This window comes from Callorhinus ursinus, unplaced genomic scaffold (genome assembly GCF_003265705.2).
Source record: "Callorhinus ursinus isolate GAN/ISIS: 27379988/994484 unplaced genomic scaffold, GSC_fseal_2.0 scaffold62, whole genome shotgun sequence".
Lineage (NCBI taxonomy): Eukaryota > Metazoa > Chordata > Mammalia > Carnivora > Otariidae > Callorhinus > Callorhinus ursinus.
In genome coordinates, this window is record NW_027397124.1 from 6,784,883 (window position 1) to 6,796,674 (window position 11,792).

An 11,792-nucleotide genomic window follows, 5' to 3' on the forward strand; every position below is an offset into this window, starting at 1 on the left:
ACACAACTGGAAAGTAAAAGAATTACTCTTCTGCAATTTGGCTCTAGAGCACAAGCTTTAACCATTACAATACATTATTATGCACCTTGATTGTTTTCCAAAGTCTTTTCACCTACCTTAAGAATAACTCAGCACAATTTAAGTGTCCCTGCCAGGAATTTAATACATGCTAGTCTTACTAGAGGAATGATCCATTTCATTTTGATGTATTTTGCATTCCTTAGCCAGTTTTAATTCAGTAAGTATATACTGAGCACATTAAGTTATGCCAGGCACTATGTGGGATAAGACAATGAACAGACATGGCTGCTGCCCTGCCCTAGCTTATAATATAGTGGGAGGAATATATCAGCCACTAACTAAACATAACACAGAAGGGCTGTGGAGAGAGAGAGAAACATGAGCAAGATACTGTGAGAGTTTACAAGGAACTGTGTGACTATAGCTTTGAGGATATACGTAAAGGGAGAGAAAAAAAATAACTTAAAACAGAATTAAGATAGCAAATGTCAGGAAAACTAAAATGCCACTAATTAATATATGAAACATATACAAGAACTTTTATAAAAACTTACAAAGAATATTTGCAAAGAATGAAAAAAGTTTTGTTTTCAAAATGGCAGGCTGAAGGGCCACCTGGACATCCACGTAGACAGGACATCCACATAGACAGGATTACTAGTTTGAAATACATAAGATAGAGTCATAAAAATCTACATTTTATAAACACACAGAAGCCTTTTCAAAGTTTTAATTAAATTAAAGCATCCTTTATGTTGTTTGGGAGGATGGCAGAGATACTGGTTAACTTTACCTGTTAGACGTGCATATTCATAAGTACTAAATGGAATATATAATTTCCAAACTCTAAGAGGAAAAAGTGGAATGAGGCAGGAATAAAGCGGTAATCCACAGGAATAAAAGGTACAGCACAGAGAATATAGTCAGTGGTACTGTAACAACATTGTATAGTGCCAGACGCTACAAGACAAACACTTGTGGTGAGGACAGCATAACATACAAACTTTTCAAATACCGCACACCTGAAACTAATGTAACAATATGTCAACTAGACTTCAGTTTTGCTTTTTTTTTTTAAAGCAGTAATCCAATAAGAGTAAGGGAAAGGAAATGAAAAGCAAAGAAAAAGTACAGAAAAAAACATAAATAAAAAATAAGAGTAGAAATGAATCCAAAAATCATCAGTAATAATGAACAAATACATTGACTTCAAAGACTCAAAGCTCAGAATTAAAGCACAAAATTCAGTGATCTGCTGTTCATCAGAGAGACACCCAAAGTATAACAGCATAGTTAAGGTCAAAATGAAGATACAGAAGAAGATATGTGAATCAAATAACCAGTGGTTATCTTAACAGGCAAAAAAGAATTTAAGGAAAAAGCATATGTAGAGATAAAGGACATAATTTAATGATAAATGAACAGTAAGAAGACATAATAATCATATACCTATATACCCACATGTAGCTAACATAGCCTTTGACTAAAACAAAGATAAAAATAATTCCTAGGAAAACTTAGCAAAACCAAAAATCGTGAGATTTCAAAATATTTCAATGACTAGATCACACAGATAAAACAAATTAGTTAAGATACAGATAATTTGAATAACACAATAAATAACCTTGGCCTAAGGGAAAAACTTCAGAACTCTTGGAAAAAAATATTCATTTTACTGCATATGTGTAGAATATTTACAAGAAATGATCATATATTTTATCAATACAAAGAAAGACTTTATAATTCCGAAGAATCAATATCAAATAGATCATATTCTTTAGCCACAATGTTTATTAAAGTTTAGAAACCAACAGTTACAATTTTATTAAGTCCAAATATTACTTTTAAAACCTCTTAACTTTAGTGATCTAAAGAAATAGAATTACCTTGTTGGTGCTGAGTTTTCCAATTTCATCTAGATCCAAAAACATGTCCAAATCACATCCTAATTTCCCAAAACTGTTCACTGAGGAGCCAAAGGGTCTCACTGTACAGTCCTGAAAATACGCAGCTGCTAGGTCTTCAATAAGAGAACAGGTGAGATATCGGAGCTTAATGTCCTCCTCCGTTAACTGGAACTCCTTCAGGAGAGTGTTCAGCTGATCATCCATCTAGCTGGCCAGAACAAAACCAACAAAATACAGAAAATGTACAGGTCATATAAAGTCGCTGTCATTTTACTTCGAGAGATCTGATGGCTTTGGAGACCTACCATAAATACATATCCCTTTTCCTTCAAACATAAAAGTTGATTAAGTTTTTTTTTTAAAAGATTTTTTTAGGGGCGCCTGGGTGGCTCAGTCGGTTAAGCGGCTGCCTTCGGCTCAGGTCATGATCCCAAGGTCCTGGGATCGAGCCCCACATCGGGCTCCCTGCTCAGCGGGGAGCCTGCTTCTCCCTCACCCTCTGCCTGCCTCTCTGCCTACTTGTACTCTCTCTCTATCTCTCTGTCAAATAAATAAATAAAATCTTAAAAAAAAAAAAGATTTTTTTAAATATCCCTTTTAAAAGAACTGAGGGGGCGCCTGGGTGGCTCAGTTGGTTAAGCGACTGCCTTCGGCTCAGGTCATGATCCTGGAGTCCCTGGATCGAGTCCCCACATCGGGCTCCCTGCTTGGCAGGGAGTCTGCTGCTCCCTCTGACCCTCCCCCCTCTCATGTGCTCTCGCTCTCATTCTCTCTCTCAAATAAATAAAAAAAAAAAAAAAAAAAAAAAGAACTGAGGAATGATAACATCGGCAAAATCAAAGTTGGCCAGAACTAAAATCACTACTTTACAATTAAAGTATTGTTTTAGGAAAATGAAAATAGTAAAATAAAATGCTCCAGAAAGAGATCAAAACAACCACAAAGCTAGACATTTTTTTTTATTACATTTTAAATGAAGTTGGGGGGAAGGAAGAAGCAATGTTAAAGGCAAGAAACACTAGAAATAAGCAATGCTTTAGGTAATGAAGGCCCAAGATCCCTCCACTCCTCAGAATAATAATCCTGTATCTTCACCAGAAAACTGGTGTTAAAGGCATCACATGTTGAAACTGTGCGAGTATTTAAAATAAAAATCATAGCCTCAAATGCCCTTATTTGGAAATAATATTGAAATTAACTGAACTACATTCAACTCAAGAAAAGTAAAAGAAGGAAATGTAGAAGGTTAGAAAATCAAACCAAAAAATACCATTTTGATAAAAATCATGAACTGATTCTTTGAAAGGACTACTAAACTAGCTAAACCTTTGACAAGCCTTTGTAAGAAAAACTAAAACTAATATAAACAATGTTAGGGCAGCAAAACAGATTAAATCAGAAATGAGATGATTTTTTTTTTTGAGATATTTTTAAATTTACAGAAAAATGCCAGGTACAACTATATGTCATTATGTTGACTGGAGAAAGAAAACCTGAACAGTCCAAAGGCTGAAAACTCTGGAAGAAGGTGGTTACTTGGGAGGAGTATAAGGTGGGTGGGGGGGTGGGCATCGGGGAAGGATTACTCTCACTTTTCACTCAACATATTCTGTAGTCTATTTTATGATAAGAACCTACAATACACAAACTAATATCATATATACACACATATTTTTAGAAATTGGGGAAGTATACCTAAAAACTTACACTTTCTGCATAACAAAGTAATTCAGAAAGCTTCTTGTTTGAAGGAGGGGAATGATTACTGCTTTGTATACAGGACTGTTCTGAAGTCTGGCTTGATGGATTCTTCATCTTTAAATTGAAGAAACGTGACTTGAATGGAATTGCAGCCTCTGTCTCCATACTCGGAGTTCGAGTTACATTCTGTAGTGAAGTGACACTTTCCTTTTGAGAAAACTCTACAACAGCATAAAGACCCTATGCCAAAATCATAAGGAAAAACAGAAGGCATCTCAGAAGGATATATTTTACATATTTACATAGTGTTTCAGTTCAAATTTCCAAATGATTACCATAATACTAAAAAAGATTCATTACAAATGATACACTTCTAACACAAGCACTGGTTTTAATCATTATAAGCAGACTAAGAAAAGGAACACCATAAAATGATACTAGTCAACAGAAGCTGGAAACAGGGGCGCCTGGGTGGCTCAGTTGGTTGAGCGACTGCCTTCGGCTCAGGTCGTGGTCCTGGAGTCCCGGGATCGAGTCCCGCATCGGGCTCCCTGCTCAGCGGGGAGTCTGCTTCTCCCTCTGACCCTCCCTCCTCTCATGCTCTCTCTCTCTCTCTCTCATTCTCTCTCTCAAATAAATAAATAAAATCTTTAAAAAAAAAAAAAAGAAGCTGGAAACAATGATGAAACAGAAAATCATAAGGCAAAACAAAAATCCCCTCCCCCTGGCCTTTATCCCTAGGATAACAGACTACTTAAAGTATTCAAATAATGGAATCAGTCAGTTATAAGTTACATATAATTCTGTAGTAATGCCATAATGATGTCTATTCTCATACAAAAAAAAGATTAAAGAAATTTAAAGAAAGATGTAAGATATCAAAAGAGAATCTAACTTTACCATATTGCAAATAACAAATGGGACCTTTATCTTTCAAAAGCATGAATGTCAGACTGTTTTCAAATACTTACAAAACTCTCATAGAAGAAATGACTATTAATAGGTCCATGTTGGGATAAATATTTCAGAAACTTTTTTTCACTGATTTTATTTGGGCAACGTATTAGAACAGTTCGCTGTGCCTGTTCCCGTCTTTCTTTCTGCACCTCAGAGAATTTCTTTTTGGGAGTCCGGCCTTCAGAGCCTATGAATGAGACAAAAACGTTTGCAGCGCACGCACGCACACGCACAAGCGCACACACACACACACACACACACACACACACAGAGATATAAAATTTAAAGCATATTTCAATAAGGTATATAAAGATTTTATAGTTGACTAAATGAATCCAAATCTCATCTTCTTTCTTCTTTCCCTATGTAAGAATGAAGCTATACTACTTTTGATTTTCACTTTACCATTCTCCTGTAATTATCATTAATACTGTCCACTTTCCCAGTTTTGATTTACTGTATTCAATGCATAGCACTGAAAAGAGAGAGATCCACAAAATTATAAAAGCAAAATCAGGAATGTAAAATCACTCGTGTAACACCTCCCCAAATAAATACACACACACAAAATCTGTATAAGCTGTAACATTCCAAAGCCTAAAAGAAATTATTATAAGCCTGAGTGTAATGAGTTTAGAACTTTAATGTATTAAAGTAAGTTATTACAGTTTTTCTTTGTCGTGGGCCTTGATCTGGCTGAAACAATTAACAGTGAGTTATCAACTACCGTGCTGTGTATCACAGGGAAATCAAAGAATTTAAAATCGAGTTGCTGCCCATAAAAGTTCATGATAATTTTACTAATGAAATACATGATTATTTCTTTTTTCATAAAAAACCACTCCAGGGGGCGCCTGGGTGGCTCAGTCGGTTAAGCAACTGCCTTCGGCTCAGGTCATGATCCCAGGGTCCTGGGATCGAGTTCCGCATCAGGCTGTCTGCTCAGCAGGGACTGCTTCTCCCTCTCACTCTCCCTCTGTGCTCACCCTCCCTTATCTATCTCTGTCTCTCAAATAAATAAAATTTTTGGGAAAAAAAAACAACAATAAACGCTCCAGGGGGTTTTAAAAGCACAGGAAATGAAGAGCTGTGAAAGTCAAGAATTAGATATTAATAAATCAAATGACCACAAAGGAAAGATCAACAACTAAGTATAAAGCCAAACAATGAGTTTTAGCAACTCATTTTTCCTCCAATATATTTTAACTTCTAGTTGGGTGGCTTAAAAGTGTTTCCAGAACTCTGGAATGGTAGATTCTAGAGATTATAAACCATCAAGTCTGATATCAATACTCTAAAGAAATTCCAAAGAGAATAAATAGTACAGAAAATAGAATCAGCATGTGGAAATTGGCAGATGCTTTTAGACTCCTCTTTTTTCAAAAGGTTATAAAACTAATGGATCAAGGAATACTACAAACTACAAAACTACAAACACACTTAATTTATCTTAATTTCAGCAAACTCCAATACATCTTCACAGACCAGACAGACAAATGTGCGTTAATGCCAGTAAGGGCTTGCTAAACCCTAAACTGTGTTCATCAGTACAGACCTAGAGGCAGTCTCTAATGGCACACCACAGAACTCTTGGCCCTGACACAGTCCACATTTCCAACAACTGATCAAACAGGTACTGAGTACCTTTCCTACATTTACTGTACTAAGTGCTAAAAACACATCTCTTAAATAGGGGTCCACATCTCCATTCTGAATGCCAGCTCTTTAACATCAATCTCTTATTTCAAGGCCTGATTCCTAAACGGGTCTCATTCACACTAGTCTTTTCCTTCTCAAGCAATTCTTTGCTGCCAAAGTGATCTTTATAAATTAATCTTTTTAAAAAGTCTTATTTTTTGACCTCCTTGCTTCAAACCCTTCAGTACCTTCCCTACTGCATTCAAGATCAAAACCTGACAGCGTGGGTATAGTTATCGGCATTTTGTCCCACTGCTCCTCTTCAATGTCAATTTCTACCATTTCCTCCTTTTGCACTGTTCACTTAAGGTACTCCATACACAATACTACCACATACTGTGAACTTTTAAAATCTTCCTGTCTCTGAATGGAATGCCCGCTTTCTTATTTTCTGCCTCGAAAACTCCCATTCACCCTCCCAGAGGTGTGTGAAGACTTTTGACTTTCCAGGACAGACTCTCCTCTACCTCTGTATTACCTTACTTCAACATCTGTGAAAGAAGGTAATTCATGGTATTGTATTTATTTAACAATATGGAAAAATATGTCTTCCATATTGAGGACAGAGACTATTATTATTCACTTTGATCTCAGTCTATTGACAGTCCTCCCAATTTGTCCCTATTTTTTTTTTTTTGATAGAGGCTCTGCCTAGACCACTTCACCCGCTTTTCTTCCCTTTGTAACTACTACCTATATATCCTTGTCTCTAGTTTTTACTGAGTCTAGACTGATGTCCAAGTGCTTACTGTAAAAGTAAAGTCAAATTGTTAAATTTTATAAAGTAAAAGTATAAATCCTTCCCTAGTTCTCTTCCCCTAATAACACCCAACATTAAGTTTGGTTATTTATGTTTCCAGACATTTTTAAGGCATATATAAACATACACATTTGTATTTCTCCACAAAGAACCATTTTTTACATAATTAAAAAGTACTGAAATCATACTATACATTCTATTTTATAATATGCTTCTAAAGACTTAATACATTGGTGATATCTGTGTTTGTATATGTTTACCTCATTATTTAAGCAACTGTGTAAGTATCCTTATTAATTCATCATAGGTTAGTCAATCCTCTACTGATAAATATTTGGGTGGTTTTCCTTTCTTCACTATTACAAAAAAACTGCAGTATCATCTGCATACAATGTCTTTGCACTTTTTGCAAGTATATCCCTGCAGTTGATCACTAGGGAGGAGAGACTGAATTTAAGATCGATAGAGAAATCTGATAAAAGATGAAGAAATGTGCTTGAGAAGATAGGAGAGGTAGAATCCAAAGTACTAATAGTTCTGGCCTTGAACAACAGTAGGTAAAAATGATGCAGACAAGACAAAGTTGTAAAGGAGGGGACAAAGAATTCAGGTAGTTTATTATCTCACAAAAGGCTTCTCAAATCTACCAATGACACAAAGTTGAGAGTAAAAAGTAGTGAGTGCTCATATTTTATGACCAACTCAATTTATGGCATTGATGACATAATCTGGTAAGCATAAACTTAACACAAAAAATAAGACTAAATACTGTCCTGCATCTAAAACTAAAAACAACATAAAGATACAATGACATAATGGGGAAGAAACTTAACCTAGGAGTAGCTGCGTATAAGAGGCCCAAAAGTTTAATTTGATCAACGCTCAGAATTAGTCAAAGAAATGTCTTAATTTCTGTGATATGGATAGGGGGAGAATAAACATATATAAAACTCCAAACTTGGGGCGCCTGGGTGGCTCAGTTGTTAAGCGTCTGCCTTCGGCTCAGGTCATGATCCCAGGGTCCTGGGATCAAGCCCCACATTGGGTTCCCTGCTCCACAGGAGGCCTGCTTCTCCCTCTCCCACTCCCTCTGCTTGTGTTCCCTCTCTCAATGTGTCTCTCTGTCAAGTAAATAAAATATTTAAAAAACAAAACAAAACAAACTCCAAACTTTATTAAAACAAATGTTTTCAAAAATCCAAATTCAAGGGATAACAGAACTTCTTTACTATTTACTGGCAAGGCCACATATGCAGTATATGTTCTACTCTGGACATAATGGATATAAAGGATTTTAAAGAACCAGAGAGGGGCTCCTGGGTGGCTCAGTAGGTTAAGTGTCTGCCTTCGGCTCAGGTCATGATCTCAGGGTCCTGGGATCGAGTCCTGTATCGGGTTCCCTGCTCAATGGGGAACCTGCTTCTTCTTCCTCTCCTCTTCCCCCTGCTTGTGCACTCTCTCTCTATCAAATAAATAAAATCTTAAAAAAAAAAAACAAACAGAGAACATCTGGAGGGGGTAGTAAAAGGTCTAGAAACTGACAGAGAATGACTGTAAATAAAGTGGGATTTATAGCCTGGAAAAAAAACTAATGAGAACTCAAATGCTGTCTTCAAATATAACAGTGAGACCTCCATTCGTGCAGCACTTCAGTTTTCCAAGCACCTTCACATATACACTCTATTTAGAATCTCACAATAATTTTTGAGATAGAGTGGGTCTATAACTGGTGGAAAAACGGCACAAAACCAAACATCTAATAAGCTAAGTAGCCACTTACAGAATTAATCTGTTGTCTGATTGCCTAACATCTGTCTCCCTTGTTCAAGTAACAACACATCCTGCTTGTAGAAAACCCCTATACGAGTTGTGGGGGGGGGCAGTCAACACAGTTATCCTACCTGTGACACTGACCCTCACCCCATTAGATAGGCTAAGATTATTAGACTATTTTGGATAGCTCCTCTGGGTCCAAAGGGTGGGGGGGGGCGGGGTGCGATCAATCAAAAGTTCTTTCTTCAAATTCAGGTAAAAGATGATCTTATTCTTCCTTTTGGCGAAGGCTACAAGCATGTAAACATGAAGCTGCTGTGGCTATGCCTCTGTGTAGAAGAATCTGAGATAAGGAGGCAACCAAACAATAATACCCCACATTGACCATACCTATCCACCTTAACGCATCTAGCTCTCTCTGAAGTTTGGTTACACGGGTTGGTATACCCTCCCCCCTCTACTTAAGCTAATTCAAGTTAGCTTCTGTCACCTGTACCCCAAGGAGTGCTGAATAATACACTGCATATTCTTACTCTTAAAATTGGGGGTCTCTTCCACTACCCAAATGAAAGCTATGTCAAGGCTAAGCTTACGTAGCTCATTACAAACATTTTCCAACCATTAGAGCCTGACCAAAAAATGGATTTGGTTGATTTATGAAATACTGTGTTCCTTGTTACTAGAAAATATTACTAGAAACGTTTTCCAACAAGTTCTCACACTAAATGGAAACCTCAACTGGAAATTTCTCAAGTTCCTTCCAATTATAAAATGTTATGCTTCTGAGTGTAAAGTGCAGTTACCTTCTTCTCTTTTAAAAAATGGAAAATAAATTCAGACAAAGATTTTGTTAGGCACCACAAAAGTCCCTGAATATTTAGCCAATTATGATACAAAATGAAGCACATTTCCTAAGAAAAACAACAAAGCCATACGAAACGAAGAGTATAGTCTTGAAATCAGGTTTTTTCCTTATCTTTGCTACTTCATAGATGGGTAAGTTTCAACTCGCCACTTGGACTAGCCTTTTTCCTCATCTATAAACTGCAGTAATAACTCCTTCCGTACCAACTTTACAGTTTTATTTCTCAAAGAGTGTAAGAAAAAACTCCCAAATCTAAACCACTGTACAGATGTCAAATTACAATAGCTTCTTTGACAGAATCCTTACTTAAATTTTCAGTTACTTGAGCATTTTTTTTTAAAGATTTTATTTATTTCTTTGACAGAGAGAGACAGTGAGAGCAGGAACACAAGCAGGGGGAGTGGGAGAGGGAGAAGCAGGCTTCCCGCTGGGCAGGGAGTCCGATGTGGGACTCGATCCCAGGACCCTGGGATCATGACCTGAGCCAAAGGCAGACGCTTAACGACTGAGCCACCCAGGCGCCCTTGAGCATTTTTAACAGAAGCAGTTTCTACCAAATACAATCCAATCAGTATGTCAGTGAAATGTCATATTAAGTGACAATTCTCACTCCGTGTCAATATGAACCTTTATTTATACAGTCTGATAAGAAGAGCAACCCTACCATTTATTTTAGGGGGAAACATTTTACTTGACTAGCTTCCTACAAAAATATTCCCAGAAATAATTTCATCTCTTAAAACTATAGCCCCAATAAATGGCAGAAATCAACATATTGCTTAATACTTTGATTCCAAGTCTAAATGAACTCAGCTATGTAACCTTGCACAAGTTACTTAGTTCTTTGAGCCTCTCTGTACACCTGTTAAGTGGAGACAGGTGATACAGTCTTTGCTAGATTGTTTTAAAATTTGTAAATAAGATACATGCAGCTTTTGGGTCACAAGAGGGGTTCAGTAATAGTGGGCTTCTCAATACACAAAGAAGCATATACATTTAGAACGTTTACGGGGCAGCAGCCTGTTCCGGTGAATGCACATCTGTTACCTGGTTACCAAAATGGCAAAAGAATAAAGCAAACGGCAGTAATGTCCACATTTGGGAGCCGCGAACACTGTTATTCATTAATGCTTCACTACTCGTCCTCCATCAACAACTTGTAAAATCAGATACGTTTGTAAATTTAGCAACTGACCGATGTGTGGCATCACTGTTTTCATTGGGAACGTTGTTCTGCCAAATTATAAAATATTAGCAAGCCGTTCTCTTAGCCTGAACTTCACAAATATTTAAATACTTTCATTACTGTACACAGGCGTCCTCAAAGAAACACCACCCACCCCACTACCACCATGAGCAAGGAGCGGCCCTGCGTTCCCCTGATGAGATTAGAGGAGGACGGGACACAGCCTCACCCTATTGCCAAAGGCTCCATGCACAAACCACGCGCTCGCCCACGATCCCAGTCTCTCTCCCCTTCCCTCGCCCGCGGTGGGTCGCCGATACAGAGCAAACCGAGAACACGGCGCCATCACCTGTCTCCACGTTCCTCGAGGACTGCTCTTCTCTCTTAACGTCTGCGGCCACAGTTCCTGGGCAACTGAAAAGCCTGTGAGTAGGACGCAGGACTTGACTTCTCTGAGCACATAGGGGTAAACGGGCCAACATCACCACGCCGCGAGCCGCCATTGTCAAACTAACAGAAGCAGGAAGGCGAAAGGGCGCGGGCTCCCGCGCATGCGCGCTGGAGCGAAAGGAATGGGAAGCCTAGAGGGTCAAACTAGGCGAAAGCTGCCGACTAAAGATGCCTTTGCTTTTGGACCTGTTTCTTTTCCGCTCTCCCACAGTTCTCTAAAAGACTCCCCCAATAGAACGAGCCCACCACCTGCTCTTTAAAATAGTCCTGAAAATAGAACCAGAGAGCAAGGTCATGAGGAAGGAGCACTGACTTGGGAATCTATACTTAGAGTATAATAAATGAGAACACTTTGTCTTTAACAGACACTGTTGTGCTCTATTTGTATTGACTCTTAATCCCTACAACAACCCTGTGAGATAGGAACCATTATTATCTCCATTTATTTATGGGGGAGATTAGGACATACGGCAG

At 37.9% G+C, this 11,792-nt stretch overlaps 1 protein-coding gene across 1 annotated transcript in view; it reads right to left on the reverse strand.

The window, feature by feature from the left end:
* MTPAP (mitochondrial poly(A) polymerase) overlaps nucleotides 1-11,404 on the reverse strand; it is a 30,796-nt gene extending 19,392 nt beyond the window's left edge. The window contains exons 1-4 of the mRNA XM_025885853.2: nucleotides 11,218-11,404; nucleotides 4,601-4,773; nucleotides 3,636-3,869; nucleotides 1,908-2,132 (exon numbers count right to left, since the gene is read on the reverse strand). Coding sequence (XP_025741638.1) covers nucleotides 1,908-2,132; nucleotides 3,636-3,869; nucleotides 4,601-4,773; nucleotides 11,218-11,371 — 786 coding nt within the window. The 5' untranslated portion in view covers nucleotides 11,372-11,404. The remainder of the gene's footprint in view (nucleotides 1-1,907; nucleotides 2,133-3,635; nucleotides 3,870-4,600; nucleotides 4,774-11,217) is intronic.
* Nucleotides 11,405-11,792: the final 388 nt, after the last annotated feature.